We start from the raw sequence: 16,502 nt of genomic DNA, 5'->3' as shown, positions 1-16,502 counted from the left end.
GTGTGTGATTTTATGTAATGATTGTAGGCTCTTCGTGGAAAAAATAAAATATAAATTAGTACCACATTGGATCATTTCATAGCAACATCGGCCATGTCACCAAAATATTGTGACACTGTTTTCTTATTTGCTAGCTTACGGCAAAGAATTACATCAGTAGTACCGACCCCTTTGAGTCCTTTTAGTGGGGAAGGAAAAAAAAAAGAGCGAATTGTGTACTGCCTATGGAATTGAAATTTTATTTTGAATTTCTATGTCAGATACAAAATTGTGCTTCTATTATCTACATCAGATTAATGGCTTGGTAAATCGTTAACGTTATTGATGTAAATAATCTCATCAATTGTTCCGTAACATTAAACTCTCCGCAACGAAGAAAGGCAAAGCATCTCTCCAATGAGTAGCATCAAGACTGAAACCAGAAGAGATAAAATAATATCTAAATCAATACCAGGGAAATTTATAAGGTGAACGGGATAAGTATTAATTAAACCATCTTATCACTTACCAACAAAAATAAAAATAAAATAATAAAAAACAAACACTCTAAATTCCTTGGGTAACAATTTCAGTTAGAAGAAATGGAATACATACCTTGGGTAATGATGCCGTTTCCAGAGAAGCAAACAAACATATATCCTTGAAACACTACAATTCTTTATTAAGTGTCTCTACAACAACATTTCTGTAGCAATCACCTGGTACATTGAAGTCAGTCAGAAATCACTTAAAACAAGTGAACGGGAACACAACTGAAGCAGCGCAGGCTTCTACAACTATATAAGCAATAACCATGCAGTTTGACACAACTCTTTTGGCAAAAAGGTTCTTAGCCGAAACAATTGCACTTGTTTCAGAGCAAGCACAAAGAAAAGGTTTGTGTCTGGTACCTGAAACATACACTTCTTGTTACAGGACCAGCCACCAGAGGAAGACATTATGCTGCTCAAGTCTGAACTGCACCTGAAGGACACCATGAAAACTTGTGTTAACAATAACTAGACAAGACAATCAGCAAGCAGAACACAAAATTTGAACCATTTCAGCACTGACCAAGCAAGCACTGCAAATCCTTAAATTAATTCAACGCAAAACACACCTTACAAGCCCTCTGCCAAATTATCTCACTTGGCATTTTAGTCAGTTTAAGTGAAAATAAAAATACACACACACACAAAACATTCAAGCTAAATGGGCTGAGCCCAGCAGCACCACAAATCTATAACAACCAGACCCCAAGGCTAACACGGAGTGAAGACGGCTAACACGGAGTGAAGACAGACATAATGCCAATGGCTAAACAATAAATATTGCTCTACATGGGCAAACTGAGGCAGATGGATCATAAAGAAGTCAAGAGTCTTTATACACATCTTTTCATTCCCCACCAGCACTATTTGGCATAGTAATTTCTAATACCAAATAAGCACATAGGAATAAATAGTAGTCAATGGATTTGAGAAGAAGTCATTAAAAGTTTACTTTCCCTTCAGGAAAACAAAACCTCTTTCAATTTCAAATTCTATCCTAGTGGCTAGCACCTTACTCATTACAACAAAGATCCAAAGAAAGGTGAATCGAAAAAAGGACGCCAACCATTTCTCCATTAGTCACTAAAAGACCAAATATGGGCCACAGATGTGTGTGTGTGTGTGAATGTTTGCAAATGGACTGCAGGCCAAATAGGTAGTAAAATGGCTTTAAAGTAAAGACGACTTACTTAAGTGTTGGTCTGCTGCTAAATTTTTTATATGGTGCTCAATGCAATGTATTCAGGCCAAAATGTAGAGAAGGTCAGTGAATTTGTACATGCTTTAAGCAAAGTAAATGAGCAACATACACAAAAGGGTTGAGATTGTTGGCTATCAGCAGCTAGCATAAAAATGACAATAGAGCAACCAGTGACTTCCAAGAACCAATCTTGAATCTGGAGAGGCATGTGAATGAATTCCATTGCATCATTTACAATGAGTTGACCTGAGGAGCAACAGTAAAAAAGAGAAGCATATCAACCATGTTGAGCTATCAATTCCAAGAACATGGACTATACATGCATACACACACTATACATGCATACACACATCAAATTTCTTCAAATATGTCAACAGAAAAACTGTATCAGTTTGAAAGAGAAGAATATATCATATAAAGCACCTACCTCCAAAAATTTAATGATTATCCTGATTTGTAATTGTTGATGATTGCCATCCATCAATCAATGTCGTATATGTAATTTCATCTAAAGATAATCCTTCACTTAACATACGATCGCATACTTTAAAAGCTTCTTCCACATTCCCTCCTTTGCAATGCCCATCCATAAAGACATTGTAAGTGATGGAATCTGGGGAAATCCCCTTTTCAGCCATCACATTTAGAAGTTTAGCCGCTTCCTTCATATCACCCAACTTACAATAACCACCAATCATGATCGTGTAGGTAATTTTATTAGGATGTATATTAATCGAAGCCATTTCCTGCAAGACACTCTCAGCTTCATCCATCTGACCCAGCTTACAGTAACCACCTATGAGTGCAGTGTAACAGGCAACATTTGGCAGCAACCCCTCTTTTCTCATTTCATCAAAAAGACATTTTGCATCTTCAATGAGGCCGATATTGCACAATCCATGTATTAGAGAAGAATATGTAACAGAAGTAGGTAGAATGCCCCTGCTTTTCATGTCATTAGAAAGTCTAAAAGCTGCTGTTGTATTCCCAATTTTACAGTATGCTCTGATTAGTGTATTATAAACAACAGGATTTAGCTCCATTTTCTTAGAGATCATCTCATTAAACAGGGTTTCACCTTCTTCAATTTTATCAGCTTTACAGAATCCATCTATCATGACCCCGTATGTGTAAATATCCGGTCCAAAAACAGTTCTTTTGCACTCTTCCCAGAGCTCAATAGCTTCTTCCATTTTACCAATACTGCATAGCCCATGTAGTAGTAAATTGTAGGTATAATTGTCCGGCTGAATACCTCGCTTAATCATGTCTTCTTTAAGCTTAAATCCTTCCTCTGGCTTTCCATCTTTGCAGCAGCCCAAGATGAGTGTGTTATATGTGACCTTATCCAATATCAAACCCCTTTGTAGCATCTCCATGAGGAGCTTTCCTGCTTCTTTCAAGTTACCTGCTTCACACATTCCATGAATTAAAGCATTTGAGGTCACTGTGTTGACAGTGAACCCTTTCTCAAACAGCCTAAAACAAAGTTCAGTTGCCTCTGCCTGTTTTCCATTCTTACAGAGCCCACTAACCAATAAGGTCAGTAACCCATCACCAGGCCTTAAATTTCTCAATAACATCTCCTTAGTGAAATGAAGTGCAGAATTGAACCTAGAATTAATACATAACCACTTAATGACAGAAGTATAAGCTCCCTGGTTTATTGATAAACCTCTAGATAGCATCTCCTCTAAAGCATTCTCAGCGTTATCCATTTGACCACTCTTACAAAAACCGTGTATGAGGGAATTAAATGTCACTGAATTGGGACTCATCCCTTTGGATACCATATCATCCCTTATCTTCAGTGCCTCACTAATATTTCCTTTTTTACAGTACCCATCAATCAGTGTGTTATATACAACATAATTTGGGACAAACCCTCTAACGGACATTTCCTTCAAAACAAAATTTGCATCATCAAATTTCTCCAACTTAATCAAACCATTAATAAGAATACTATATGTAATAAGGCTTGGTTCCACTTCCCTTAGCACCATCTTCTCTTTTAAATGAAATGCCTCATATAGTCTCCCATTCCTACATAAGCCATGAATAATATTATTATATGTAACGACATTAGGAGCAATACCCAATTCTTCCATTTTCGTAAATAAGCCAATTGCATCCTCAATCCTTCCTCTCTTACAAAATGCATTAATCGCAGTGCTAAACAAGAAAACATCAGGAGAAACACCACGGCACATAGTCTCAAAAACTTCAATTCCCTTTTGCACCTCATTAGCTTTCACTAAAGAATTCAACAAAAAATTGCAAGTCTTCAATGAAGGGAAAATACCCTTACTAGAGAAAATGGAAAACACATCAATAGCATAACCGAAGCCCAAATTCTTGAACTGTGTACAATAAACATGTACTAACAAATCAGCTATTTGAACACCAAGAGCCGGCTCGGCAGTAACATTCAAATCAACCATTTGAGAAGCTATCTCAATGTGCCTAATACTGGGATTGCTTGCATACAAAACCGGCATCTTCCCATCAATCAAACGGATCAAAAGCAATCTGGCAGGCGATAAAAGATTGGAAAAAAGGAGCAAACGAATCAAAAGACAATAAGACCGAACAGTGAATCGAAAGTTACAAGACTGTGATGCAAAGTAGAAAAATTTCAGAGCGGTTTTGGGGTTCACATTGGATCGAATAGAGAAGAAAAGGGTATCAAACTCTTGAGGAGACAAGTTGGGTAAGAATAATTTACATTTAGAAGGATCAAGAGATTGCTTTGAAAGAACAGAAGATACCCATTTGAGCAAACTCTGATTCGAGCTCTGTGGCGGCGGCGGCTGCTGCTGCTGGTTTCGGTTATGGAGCTCTTGTTGTTGTTGGGCAGTGGATGTCACGTGAGTTAAGGGGCGAGAGACGGCGATGGAGAGAGAGCAAGGCTTGGGTATTGAAAGTCTTCTCAAATCCATAGGAGCATTTCACAAAAGATTTGCGTGCTTCGTTAGTTTGATTGCTGAGGTTTATGAAATAGAAGCCATGGGCCTGATGGGGTTTATGAAATTTTTTTTTGTGAGCGGATGTGAAGTAGACACGCCGAGTAATGAACAAGAGAGCTTGATTAACTGAAAGGTTTTGTTATTCTGTTTTGGGTGCAGCAAAAGCAAAATTGGAAAACAAAAAACAAGCATTGATGAAATCAAAAATCAGGGTTTAGACTTAGAAACGAACACAGAGGCTTCCGAATTTGGACTGGAAATTGGGCCATGAGTGGGCCTTACGCATGGAGTCCAAAATTCGAACTTCGTAGGGGGACCTGTTTGTCTAACATCTACCACTCTCCAAACTACGGTGAAATCTACTCTCAAAGTGTACTCCACATATGCTTTTTCTACTACAAGTACCTCTATTGCTTTCAAATTTTGATAACAACTTTTGGGAAGTATTGTCGAATATTCACAAATTTACTTTTCTTACCTTAATTTTAAACACCCTCAACCATACTCTAGTAGTCTAATTTGATGGAGATGTGCTCGTAGGAGGTTAATATCTCATAAGAGAAATCATGAATCTAATCACTCAGCTTATATAGTAAACTATTTATAAGCACGGCCAGAGTGAGCTGTATTAAACAACCAATTGGATTCTATTGTATAGAATTTTGAGTTTTACATATATCTTCTTTTATGTATATTATGAATAGTGTGGTCAGATAAGAATAATCACCAAAAAAAAAAAGATGAAGCATTGTAAGATCATAAATAGTGTGGTCTAACCAAGAATAGTAAAAAATTATGGGGCAAAAAAGTTAAAAATGTACTCTTGTGTTGAAAACTAGTGGTGCTATTTAGCTAAGAGTATAAAATCTCTTAGGTTAAAAATAAGAGATTTGAGGTTCAAATCCTACTCACATGAGTGGAAAGAGAATTTAATCACTGAAAAATTAAATAATAATAATAATAATAATAATACTAAACATATTTTGAAATCCAAGCTCCACATCAATCCAAATATCCAACCATGGCCTCATTTAAACTTGTTAGGAACTCATTACCACCATTTCATTATAGGAATTCATTTTCTTATGCCAAGTTTGTTTCTTGCCCAAAGTTTTTTTCGGCCAGGCTCAGCAGAATCTTTTGCTTCCCGCAGATTTGGGTATTTGGATTCTAATAATGAAAATAAAAATGACAAAGAAACGAAAACCTAGTTTGTGGAATCAATTTCTCTTCTTAAAAGATAAACATTGTGAGTATGCAATGCATTCTCTCATCCTGTCACCTTCACATTAATTCACAACAGAACGACCACCCGAAATAGTGATAGTTTTGTTTAGGGTATCTTTCATTATTTTTATTATGATTATTTAATACTACATAGATCGAGTACAATGTTTCTCGTATGATGATGGGTCACGGCTCAAAATAATCTCTAGTCTAGTCCACTTGCCCTATCAATTAAGAATTGGTTTTCAGTTATCCTTAAGGGAGCATTGAATGCTCTGGCCCTTGGAAAATATCATGATATCATCTTATAATGGTAGAAATATTCTTTTAAAGTCATAACTTCTTAAATTCTTAATCATCTTATCTTTTGAGTATTGTTGGCTTAATATATAGTCCTAACTAGCAAGTCGTCAAACCTATGATATTAAGACCCACATGAACTTGATATTTCATAAACACCCATATTTCAAGATATAAAATATTGGAAAGTATGAAGAATCATTTTTCATCGATTTATTTACAAATAGTTTGCTGTAGCTGTATTTAGTGAGAAATGAGTTGCTATAAATTGCAGTTCTCATTTGATGATGAAAAGCACTAATGAAATAATATCTTATTTCGACAATAATATTATATTTCCCAATTATTCAAAGAATATATATGTTTTCTCCTAAGTAGGGATATTTATATAGTAGCAAGTACTTGTAGTCCCAATACCATAGGTATGGTAAAAATTAACACTATTCCAAAGGTAAAATGCTAAAAATAAAAAATAAAAAATAAAATTTGCTCTTCCATGGAACTTATTGCCCAATTTAAAAGTTATACTTAAATTTGGTTATCTACAAATATTAATAAACAAATAAATAAAACTGGATGAGCTACAAAGATATCAATATTATTGGGATTGCAGTTGAAATTTTATAAAAAATTTATTTCATAAGTTTTAACAAAAATAATGTTTCATAAATTTTTTAAAAATTAGGGAAAATGAGCAAAACTCTTTCTCATATTTTAAAATAAGTCAAAACCCTCTTGTAGTTATAATAGTATTAATTTTATATATCATTTTACTACTCTACACTAGTATTGATCTTAGCCATAAAATTTAAATATTTTGAGAATTTTTTTTAAGAAAAACGACTTATATATTTGTAGTGATTAATTTAATAATGAATTGCAAGATATGGAGAAAAATTAAAAGTAGGATAAATGTCATAAATATCCTTACTAAAGTATTCATTTAAATGAATATAACAAATTTGATATATTTTAAACAATCACTCATTTCATTGAACAAGCATACGTCGGGCCATACCATATATCATTTGTTGTTTACCACCATTGTTATTGTTTCTTACCTACTTCTTTATGCTAATTAATTGATCTTAATTAACTATTTCTTGTCAAATAATAGCAAAGGGTGCATGATTTACCAGTTATGGTGAAGTACGTGGCGTTGTTATACCAGAACTACAACAGTTAAAACTGTTCTTTGGACCAGTAGTCCGCAAGCTCGGGTTTCCAGCCGATATACCTCTGTAATCAAAAACCTTTAAAACATTTTTCTCAGGTTATACAACCCAAAACAGACTTTCCTTTAGTCTAAAACAGGGTACCAAACCAGATAAGAAATGATCAAAAGTTTTCTGATGCACAGGATCCTTAGAGAAGGCAAGTGCAGAGCATACTTCCTTAGGTTTTCAAAATGAACAAATTTAATTCTTTATTCTTTTTCTTTCTTAGAGCTTCATTTGCAGAGAGAGAGAAGAGTTTTAGGGATTCATGGTGTAAGAGAAAAACACGAGTTTATTTCTTTCAGTTTCTATCTCTTACAAGCAAGGGGAGAATCCTTTATATAGAGGAGGATTCTTGAGAAGATAGGACAGGACCCCTATCGTTTTCAAAAGTAAAAGCAAAAGATAAGATAGGACAGGACCCCTATCTTTTACATAATTGCACAACTTTAATTATTACAAAAGACAAAAGTGCTTTAATAATTAAAGCATGACTTGGACAAAAGTATTAAAGTAAAAACAAACTTTAATAATTATGCAAACATAAAGCGAAACATCATTATGACAACAAGACAAACTACTTTATTGAAAGCAACAAGACAAACAACTTTATGGAGAGCGGAGATTCATGTACTCGTCTTCGGATGAGCTTTCGGTCTCATCTGGGTCCGTATCACCAGAGTGAGGATGCTTTTGGAAGAAAGTTTTGGAGAGTTTTGGATGCTTACAGGAGGGACCACGGCATGGTGGATAAGGGCAATTATAGTCTCTGGGAGTACACTTCGGAGTATACTTAGGGGAAGTTTGGGTGGCTTTGTCAACTTGGGATGGTTGAGCTGGTCGTTTGGAAGATTGGGTTGAGGGTCCTGGTACGGAGGGGCCAGGTTCATCCATTGTTGGTTGGGGAAACTGGTGGAGGTGTTGGCTCAGAGGAAGAAAATCTTCCCATGGATCTTGTGAGTCTTGGTAAAGAAAGTCAGTGTAGTCTGGTCGTTCTTCTTTGATGATGATGCCAGTGGACTTAGGTTTAGATATAGCAGATGGAGTGGGTATCATGAGAAGGTCATGTTGTGGACCTAAGGAGGTGTGAGAGATATCTTTAAGTGGCGGAGGTTGGTGGTTTAATTGGCAAAGGTAATTGTGCAGGACGTCTTGTATGTCATTTTCAATCACAGCTATATGTGGTGCAGTGAACCATTCATATACCTGATCTTGAGTCCAAAAGAGATGGGTGTCTGGATGTTGGAAGTATGGCCTGTGAATAATAAAAACTGATGTGAACATTTGTGCTTCAGGGGCAGGCATACGGTCAAGGTTGTAAATTTCGGACAGTTGTTGCAGTTTCTTTCTCCACCATGGGATGGGGGAGAACCATTCAAGTAGGGTCCAGGTAAGGGAGGTGGCGTTATCTGGATTAAGGAGGTGGTCCAGAGTGGGAGAAATGGGGAGGACTAACTTGGTTGCGTAAAGGACTGTTAGGCACCAGATGTACCATAACACGTCTTCAGTGGTGTCTCTGGTCGGATCAAGGGTTAAACCTGTAAGGAACAGATTTTCTGGGTGGAAAGTGGAAAAAGGAAAAGGGTCGGTGACAAGGTAGGCTTTCATGAAAAAGCGAAAGAGAGCTTTTCTTGCAAATTCTTGGATATTAAAAACAGAAGAGAAGGTTTTGTTGAAGGGAAAAGTTTTCTTGGTGAGAGCTTCTGGGGGTAGTGAGGTAGCCATGGAGATAATTGGAAAATGGTAGGTGGTGGAAAACAGGGTGAGAGGGTCTTGTGGTTTGGAGAGTCTGGAGAGCATATCAGGGATGAGGTTCTGGGATCCCTTTATATGCTTGACTGAAAAGTCATATTTGGAAAACCAATCTTTTAATCTGAGTAACATTTTTTCGGGAACAGTTTTACCTTTGAAATGAAAGATATTGGGGAAGGCTGAGCTGTCCATTCGGATGAGAAAATGGTGTCCAATCAGATGATACTCAAACTTTTTGATGCCATTCTTTACCGCTAAGATTTCTTTAAACACGCTATGGTAGTGCTTTTGTGTTTCAGAAAAATGTCCACTAGCGTAAGCGATAAAGTGTTCCTTGTCATTGAGTTCTTCGAGGAGGATGGCACCCCATGATTCATCACTTGCGTCTGTCTGTAATATGCGCTTGCCATCAGTAAGCAACTTTAAAGGAGGCGGATTTTGCGCAATCTGCTTGAGAGTAGTGACAGCACGTGTGTGGTCAGCATTCCACTCTGGGGGCTGCTTTTTCAATAAAGCCGAGAGATGATGAGTGTGATGGTCCACATGTGGGAGGAAATCACGGATGTAATTGATAATGCCGAGAAACTGTTGGATTTGCCTTTTGGAAAGTTGCTGATCTGGAAAGTGAAGCAATTCTTGGGCAATGTGCTTTCCTGGCTGGTAGTGTCCATCTTTAATGATCATACCAAGGAATTCAATATTGTCTGTAGCAATGGTGCTTTTCTTGGCCGATAACATGATTCCATGACTTTGGATAATATCATAGAATTGGGACAATAGGTTGCGATGTTCTTCATGCGATCCTGAAAAAAGCAAAATATCGTCAATGTAAATCAATGCATGATGCAAAATGGGCTGGAAGATTTGGACCATGGATTTTTGGAAAATGGAGGGGGCAGTTTTGAGGCCAAAGGGTAGGACGGTCCATTGGAAATGGGCATTGGGAATACAAAAAGCGGTTTTGTAACGTTCGGAGGGTTCAATGCCGAGTTGCCAAAAACCAGATTTTAAATCAAATTTGGAAAAGATCTGGGCATTTTTGAGAAAAGTAAACATGCTTTGTCGGCGAGGTAAAGGGAATTTGTCATCTTGTAAAAACATGTTTAATGGCTGGTAGTCAATGACTAGGCGTTTCTTTCCTCGGACAATTTCAGAATGTTTTTCAACATAAAAGGCTTGGCAAGCCCATTGGGAACTTGTGGGCTCAATTAAACCTTGGGCTAACAATTGTGAACATTCTTGTTGGGCTAGGAGTAAGTCAGAAGGACTCATTCCTGGATGGGTAGCTTTAGTTGGGTTAATGTCTTCATTGAGTTTGAAGGGTAACTTAATGAAGAAAGACTTATTTTTCCACAATGGATTTGGATGGGTGAACTCAGAATGGGACTCTGGACAGAAACTCAAAAGTTTGGTTGAAATATCCTGGTAAGACTGGGGGGTTTCAGACAAATTGTAGAGTTTCAGAATGTCTGTGAATGGTTTGAACATGGACTTGACTCGGATTCCAGTGGGAATGATTTGGAGGTGTTTGATTTGGTGAAGGATGTCAAATCCTAACAAGATATCCTTATTAGGAAGAGTGGAACCAATAACCTTGGTCCAAATGACACAGTTTGGGAAGATTTGAATACCAATGGATTTTTTGGTAATCAAAGAGGTGGTGAAGAGTTTGCCATTGACAGCTTTGAAATGTTCTTCAGACTGGGTCCAATATTCTGGTGGAAGAATATGGGGGTTCAACATGCTTCGTTGGGCACCAGTATCTATAAGACCAATTGCTGGAATGGGCTTTTGGAATTTTGAGGGCAAGATCTGGAGTTTGATGGATGGGATAGGAACTGTAGTATCAAGGGAGAGTAACTGTTGGTGGAAAATCACTTGAGACTGGTCACTATCTGAGTCAGAGGAATTTTGTAGTGCGAACACTGTTTCATCGTTGGGTTCATCTTGTTCAGAGAAATAGAATTCCAATTCATCTTTGGCAGGAGAGTAGTCTGTGGTTGCTTGAAGATGTTCAACCAACCGGATGGCCTTTTCTCTTTTGTTGGGACAATCTTTGGCATAATGGCCTTTTCTCTTGCAGATGAAACATCTGCTTGATTGCTTTCGTTTGAATTCTCTGGAGGAGGAAGATTTCTTTCTGAAGAACCGGTAGGGCTTTCGGGATCTGCGAGGTTTGGATGAAAATTCTGGAGTTTTGAATTTTCGAAAATGCCGTTTTTTCTTTGAACTGCAATCGCAATCCTTTTTCTTGTGGCATTTGATCTGCAAATAAGGCTTTTTGCAAGCACTGCGGAAAGGTTCTTTGTCTTTCAACAGTTCTTTGAAAAACTGTTTTTGCTCGCAAAGTTTGTCAAGACAGGTTTTGGCAAGCTGGAAGATTTTGCCAAGGGAGATGTTGTCTAGGGAAAGATTGGATGCTGTAAGTTGTCTCTGGATGTCAGGTTGGAGTTCTTCGGGGAGGGAAGCCAGAAAGACATGCTTTAATGTCGGCTCATTGAATCCATTAAGCTTATAGAACAGCAGGGACATTCGCTTATAATGGAAGTCAAGATCCTTAGCATTGAGGGAGCAGCATTTCATGTTGAGGTAGTCTCGTCTGGCAGCTTCAAAGACTGCAGAAGGGTCGCCAAGGAATTGATCATGAAGTACAGCAAGAGCACTTGAAACTTCTGGAAGGTCAACAAACTGTAACTGGCGATATTGTCCTAACGAATCAAACCAATCTCTTAGAGCACCCGTAAAACGAGTAGCAAATTCTCTAAGGACTGATTGAGTTGTTGCTCCTGGTCTTAGCATCTGTAGATCAATCCAGGCAGACATTTCATTGAGTCGGTCATGCCATTTATGAGATGGAAGATCATCAAATGTGAACCATGGACCATTTGACGATTTTTGACTGGGTGGATTGGGCTGGGCTGGAGAAGGTTGGTTTGTGGCAGAAGATTCAGGCATTTCGTCTTCAACTTCGGAGGGAATATCAACATATGGTTCTGTATGAGAGGTTTGGCCTTGATCAGGTTGAGCCATCAGGATTTTGGTAATATCAGCATAGGACTTTTCAGAGTCACTGGTGGATGCTGAAGATTCTGAGTCGGTTTCGGTATGGCTATCTGAAACAGCTAGATTTGAATCAGAAGTTTGATCGTCAGTAGATGGATGGCTGACTGCGTGAGCAGTAAATTGGTTCATGGGTTCTTTATCTTTTGATTGGGCAGGGACTGATAAAGGAGCTGGTGGTGATGTCGGTGTAAAAGTAGGAGATGGTTGGCCAGGGATGGTCAGAGAGGAAGGATGAAGAGGGGGAGGTCGAGGCTGCGGTCTAGGTTTGGGTTTAGGTTTAGGTGGCAGTGGCAAAGGATTGTCTCTGAAAAGAGTATGAGTCATGCCAAATAACTTGGAAGGGTCATATTGTTTAATAGGAGAGAGCATAGAGGCAAAAGGATGGTAAGTTGGACCGATAGAAGGAATAAGAGGTGAACTGGTGAAAAGGGTAGGTCTCTGTTTTTCAGATTCAATCTGAGCAAGTTCAGCTTTTAATCGCCTGATTTCCCTTTCCTTTTGGTCAAATTCGGGACCATTGTATCTGTGGGCTAGCATGGCTCGTAACTCTGAATCGAGTTGGCCAATTCTGGACTGGAGATTTTGGTGGATCTGCTGCATCTGTGCAGAGATGGAGTCAACCTTTGTCTCAAGCTGTTCAGTTCGTAAACTGATTTTCTCAACTTTGGAATTGATATTGACCAAAGTATCATTCTGTGCTCTAGCATTTTGGGTTTGCCAGTTGAGGACTGATTCAAAAGGTTTGGGAGGTTCTAGGTGGCCAGTGGAGGTAATAGGTGAAGGGATAAAGGGTTTGGTCACGACATTTCGGTGGGAATCTGTGTGGGTGTCTAAAGAAGGAAAAGAGGAAGAATAGTCGGATGAAGTAGATGAGAACATCATACAAGCCAGTGGTGGTGTGGGATTTGAGATTGGTGATGGAATCTCAGATTTGCAATGTTTGGCAATCCATGTGAGTTCTTTTCGGTAGATGGGTAATGGAGCCGGTGGAGGTGGAGGATCTGATGGTGGTTTAGGGTCACAGTGGTGACATGGGACAGGAGGTTTTTTCTTTTTGGGTTTCTTTTTCCTTGTGGTTGCGTAATCATCGTCTTCTTCCCAATCATCCCAGCAGGGACAATTTGGGTCACACATGCCGGAACCAGGGGCATCCCATAGGAAATGGCCATTGTGTTTGGCTGGATAAACAGGGTAGCCTTGAGAATTAAACCCTGTAATGGGCAGATCTTCCTGCGCTGTCTGAACAGCTGTGATCATTGAAGAATAGGTAAAGGAGAGCCTAGGAGGCTCTTGTGGAGCACTGGGAGGTGGTTTAAAAGTCATTCTGACTGTTCCATCATGTCGTCTTTCAAACATGCCTTCAGAGGTCTGAATTGGAGCTGTATTGTTGTGGAACTGTTCATAGTTGGAGATCCATTCAAGAGGCATAAGCTTGATGAGCTCATGACGGGGAATTTGTCGGGGAATCTGGATGATTGTCGGGATCTGGTCAGATTCTGCTAACACCATGAGGGTGTCAGAGTGGTGTTCTGGAGCGGGTAGATCTAAGGCATGATTTTGAAGCCTGTAGACCAGTTGGTGATGTAAAGTGGCAATTTTTGCAGAAGAAATTTGTTCAGCACCTTGAATCTGAACTTGGACTTTCAAGGTTGTGGGCAAATTTGGATCTTGGAGAGAAAAATTGAAATTGGGATAGAAAGTGAGTAAAACACTTCCTGCATGAAGGGTTGTGAGGACAGTACCGATAACAGCATCTTGGTACTGTTTAAACCGGGTATCAAGCATAGCAAGTCGAGCGGTAACCGGTAATCCTTTTCTCCCATGAAGGGTAAGGATTAATCTGATGCCGCCAAGATGGAGATGAGTATAACCTTCTCGTTTCCAGTTGGAGAGCAACTCGGAGGGAATCTCCAGAGTGACATATTGCTCAGCAGAGGTGGCTTGAAGAGCACACTGATCCAGGCGGGAAGACTGGATGTATTCTTTAGGGTGAGGGCGTCTGGTAGAGATAAGGGTGCGGATACTGCGGGTAAAGGAGCTAGGTCGTTTATACAACTGATAAGGGCTGAGGAGAGGGTAAGAAGATTCACTGATTTGGGCGGATTCAGGGATGTAGGAGTATTCTACAAGATTTTCAATTTTATTAGTAGTATGAGAAGTGCAAGATTTCGGTAAAGAAAGAGTGGAAGAAAGAGTAACAGGAGGTGAAGAGGAAGTGGATGCCATGAAGGAGAAGTTCTCTCTGCGCCTGAAGTTCTAGAGATCAAAATAGAAAAAGCCTTAAATTATACCATTTTGGGCAAGAAATCGTGAATTTAGAAAACATGAAATTTTCAAGGATGGGTATGGCTCTGATACCAGTTATGGTGAAGTACGTGGCGTTGTTATACCAGAACTACAACAGTTAAAACTGTTCTTTGGACCAGTAGTCCGCAAGCTCGGGTTTCCAGCCGATAGGTCTGAATTGGAGCTGTATTGTTGTGGAACTGTTCATAGTTGGAGATCCATTCAAGAGGCATAAGCTTGATGAGCTCATGACGGGGAATTTGTCGGGGAATCTGGATGATTGTCGGGTTTTTCTCATTTACAGTCAAGTATTGGTGAATTTATTGCATTTAGACTAATAATTTATTTGGCCTTCATCTGCATGTATATCTAGATCTTTCCTTCAATTGTTTTAATTTATGTTTTCAAATATATAGATTTCTTACACTTAGGGCATGTCTTGGTACTCTATATACAACTCATATAGTTTTGTATCGACTAAAATCATGAGTTGGAGATAAGCGAACTCGAAGCACTGGTTAGGGTATTTATGATATTTTCTCCTACTTATAATTTTTCTCTATAATTTACAACTCGCTATTAAATTAATTTAATCATAAAAGATATATAAGTCGTTTTGCATAAAAATATTTAAATTTTATAGGTAACATCAAGACTAGGGATAGAATATTAGAATAATATTTAAAACAAATATTGCTACATGTCACGAGATGGGTGTTTTGCGCAACGAACCCGCGCGGCACTTAGATAACTCTTGCCGAAAGTTGCTAAGTAAGCCTTTGAGTTTCTCGACTAGTTAAGCCCAGAGGTTTTCGAAAGAGATAGAGAGAAGAGAGCAATTGAGCCGAAAGCGGAAAATTGTATTACTCGCAAAGTGTTTACAAGAGTACTTCAGTTGCTTGCTCTTTATCTTGATGATCAAATGCCAAATATCATACCCTATTTATAGGGAGGCTTGCCAAGCTCTAAAGTTCTAAAGAATTCTACCAACTTGCCTAAATATTTAGATATTTACAAGTGCTAGAGAAGTGTGGAGAATTCTAAATATGTACATGCTTGAAATGTACTAGAGTTTGCTAGAAAATTCTAGAATCGGGGCAAGCTAGCACTCTTGGCCTATATTTGGGCTTTTAACCCGAATTCTTGGGCACTTAAGCTGAGAATTTGGGCATTCCGCGACATATAACTACAAAGGAGTTTGAACCCATTTTAAAACATTAGGGGATTTCACTTATTTTTTTCACACATTGGGTAATCCTCGTTGTCCTTGCTTATTTTATAAGTTCTTTTTTTTTTAAATTTTGACAACAGTTTTTAAAAGCATGTAAGGGTTATTTTTTATAAGCAGTTTATTAAATAAGTCACTAACCCTTTTTAAAGTTTCTATTATAATCTTAATATTTTAATACAAGGACAATTATATCTTACTTTTCTTATTTTTCATAAACCCTAATATATAAATAAATAAATAATTTAAACTTACATATATTTCTTTCAATTATTTAATAAAATAACATTTTTGTAATACAAATTTATTAAATGCATATATTCTACTTGGTAAACTCATAGTCCAATAACACAATTTATCAAATATTAATTACTTTTTCAATTAACAACTTATTTCATTCACATAGAGCCAACTTATTTTATCAACTACTGCAAATCCAAATTAGTCCTAAGAAAATATATTTTTTAGAATGTATTTATGTACCTGATTATCATAAACTAGTTCAAAATCGTATTTTGCAAAACGAGGAGATCCGCAACAAAGAATTTATTATTTCCCTCTACAACTTTATCGATTGGTTTTATCAAGAAACAGACTGGTGGTTTTTTTTTTTTTTTTTTTGCCCTGCACTTGAACAAGAATAACATTAATATCTATCTTCTTTTTTTCCTTTCTAAGAAATTGACAAGTCCTGTTTAGATGTTGATGGGGCTGAAAACATATGGCTACCTA

At 37.9% G+C, this 16,502-nt stretch overlaps 1 protein-coding gene across 3 annotated transcripts; it reads right to left on the bottom strand.

The window, feature by feature from the left end:
* Positions 1-35: 35 nt before the first annotated feature.
* Positions 36-4,883, bottom strand: LOC102626573 (pentatricopeptide repeat-containing protein At4g19440, chloroplastic). 3 transcript variants are annotated; one of them, XM_052442081.1, is made up of 6 exons: positions 4,500-4,647; positions 2,159-4,260; positions 1,841-1,977; positions 891-963; positions 595-698; positions 36-412 (listed from the first exon to the last, which is right to left on the bottom strand). In XM_052442081.1, the coding sequence occupies exon 2, from the start codon at positions 4,227-4,229 to the stop codon at positions 2,169-2,171; it is 2,061 nt and encodes a 686-aa protein (XP_052298041.1). In that variant the 5' UTR covers positions 4,230-4,260; positions 4,500-4,647; the 3' UTR covers positions 36-412; positions 595-698; positions 891-963; positions 1,841-1,977; positions 2,159-2,168. The 3 variants fall into 3 exon arrangements, with proteins under 3 accessions (XP_052298041.1, XP_052298040.1, XP_052298039.1); XM_052442080.1 differs by having other exon boundaries at positions 1,721-1,977; positions 2,159-4,883; XM_052442079.1 differs by having other exon boundaries at positions 2,159-4,883.
* Between the last annotated feature and the right edge of the window lie 11,619 nt (positions 4,884-16,502).

Source organism: Citrus sinensis, chromosome 5 (genome assembly GCF_022201045.2).
Source record: "Citrus sinensis cultivar Valencia sweet orange chromosome 5, DVS_A1.0, whole genome shotgun sequence".
Classification (NCBI taxonomy): domain Eukaryota; kingdom Viridiplantae; phylum Streptophyta; class Magnoliopsida; order Sapindales; family Rutaceae; genus Citrus; species Citrus sinensis.
Note: the sequence above shows the minus strand (reverse complement) of the source record. Positions and strands in the feature narration are given on the sequence as shown.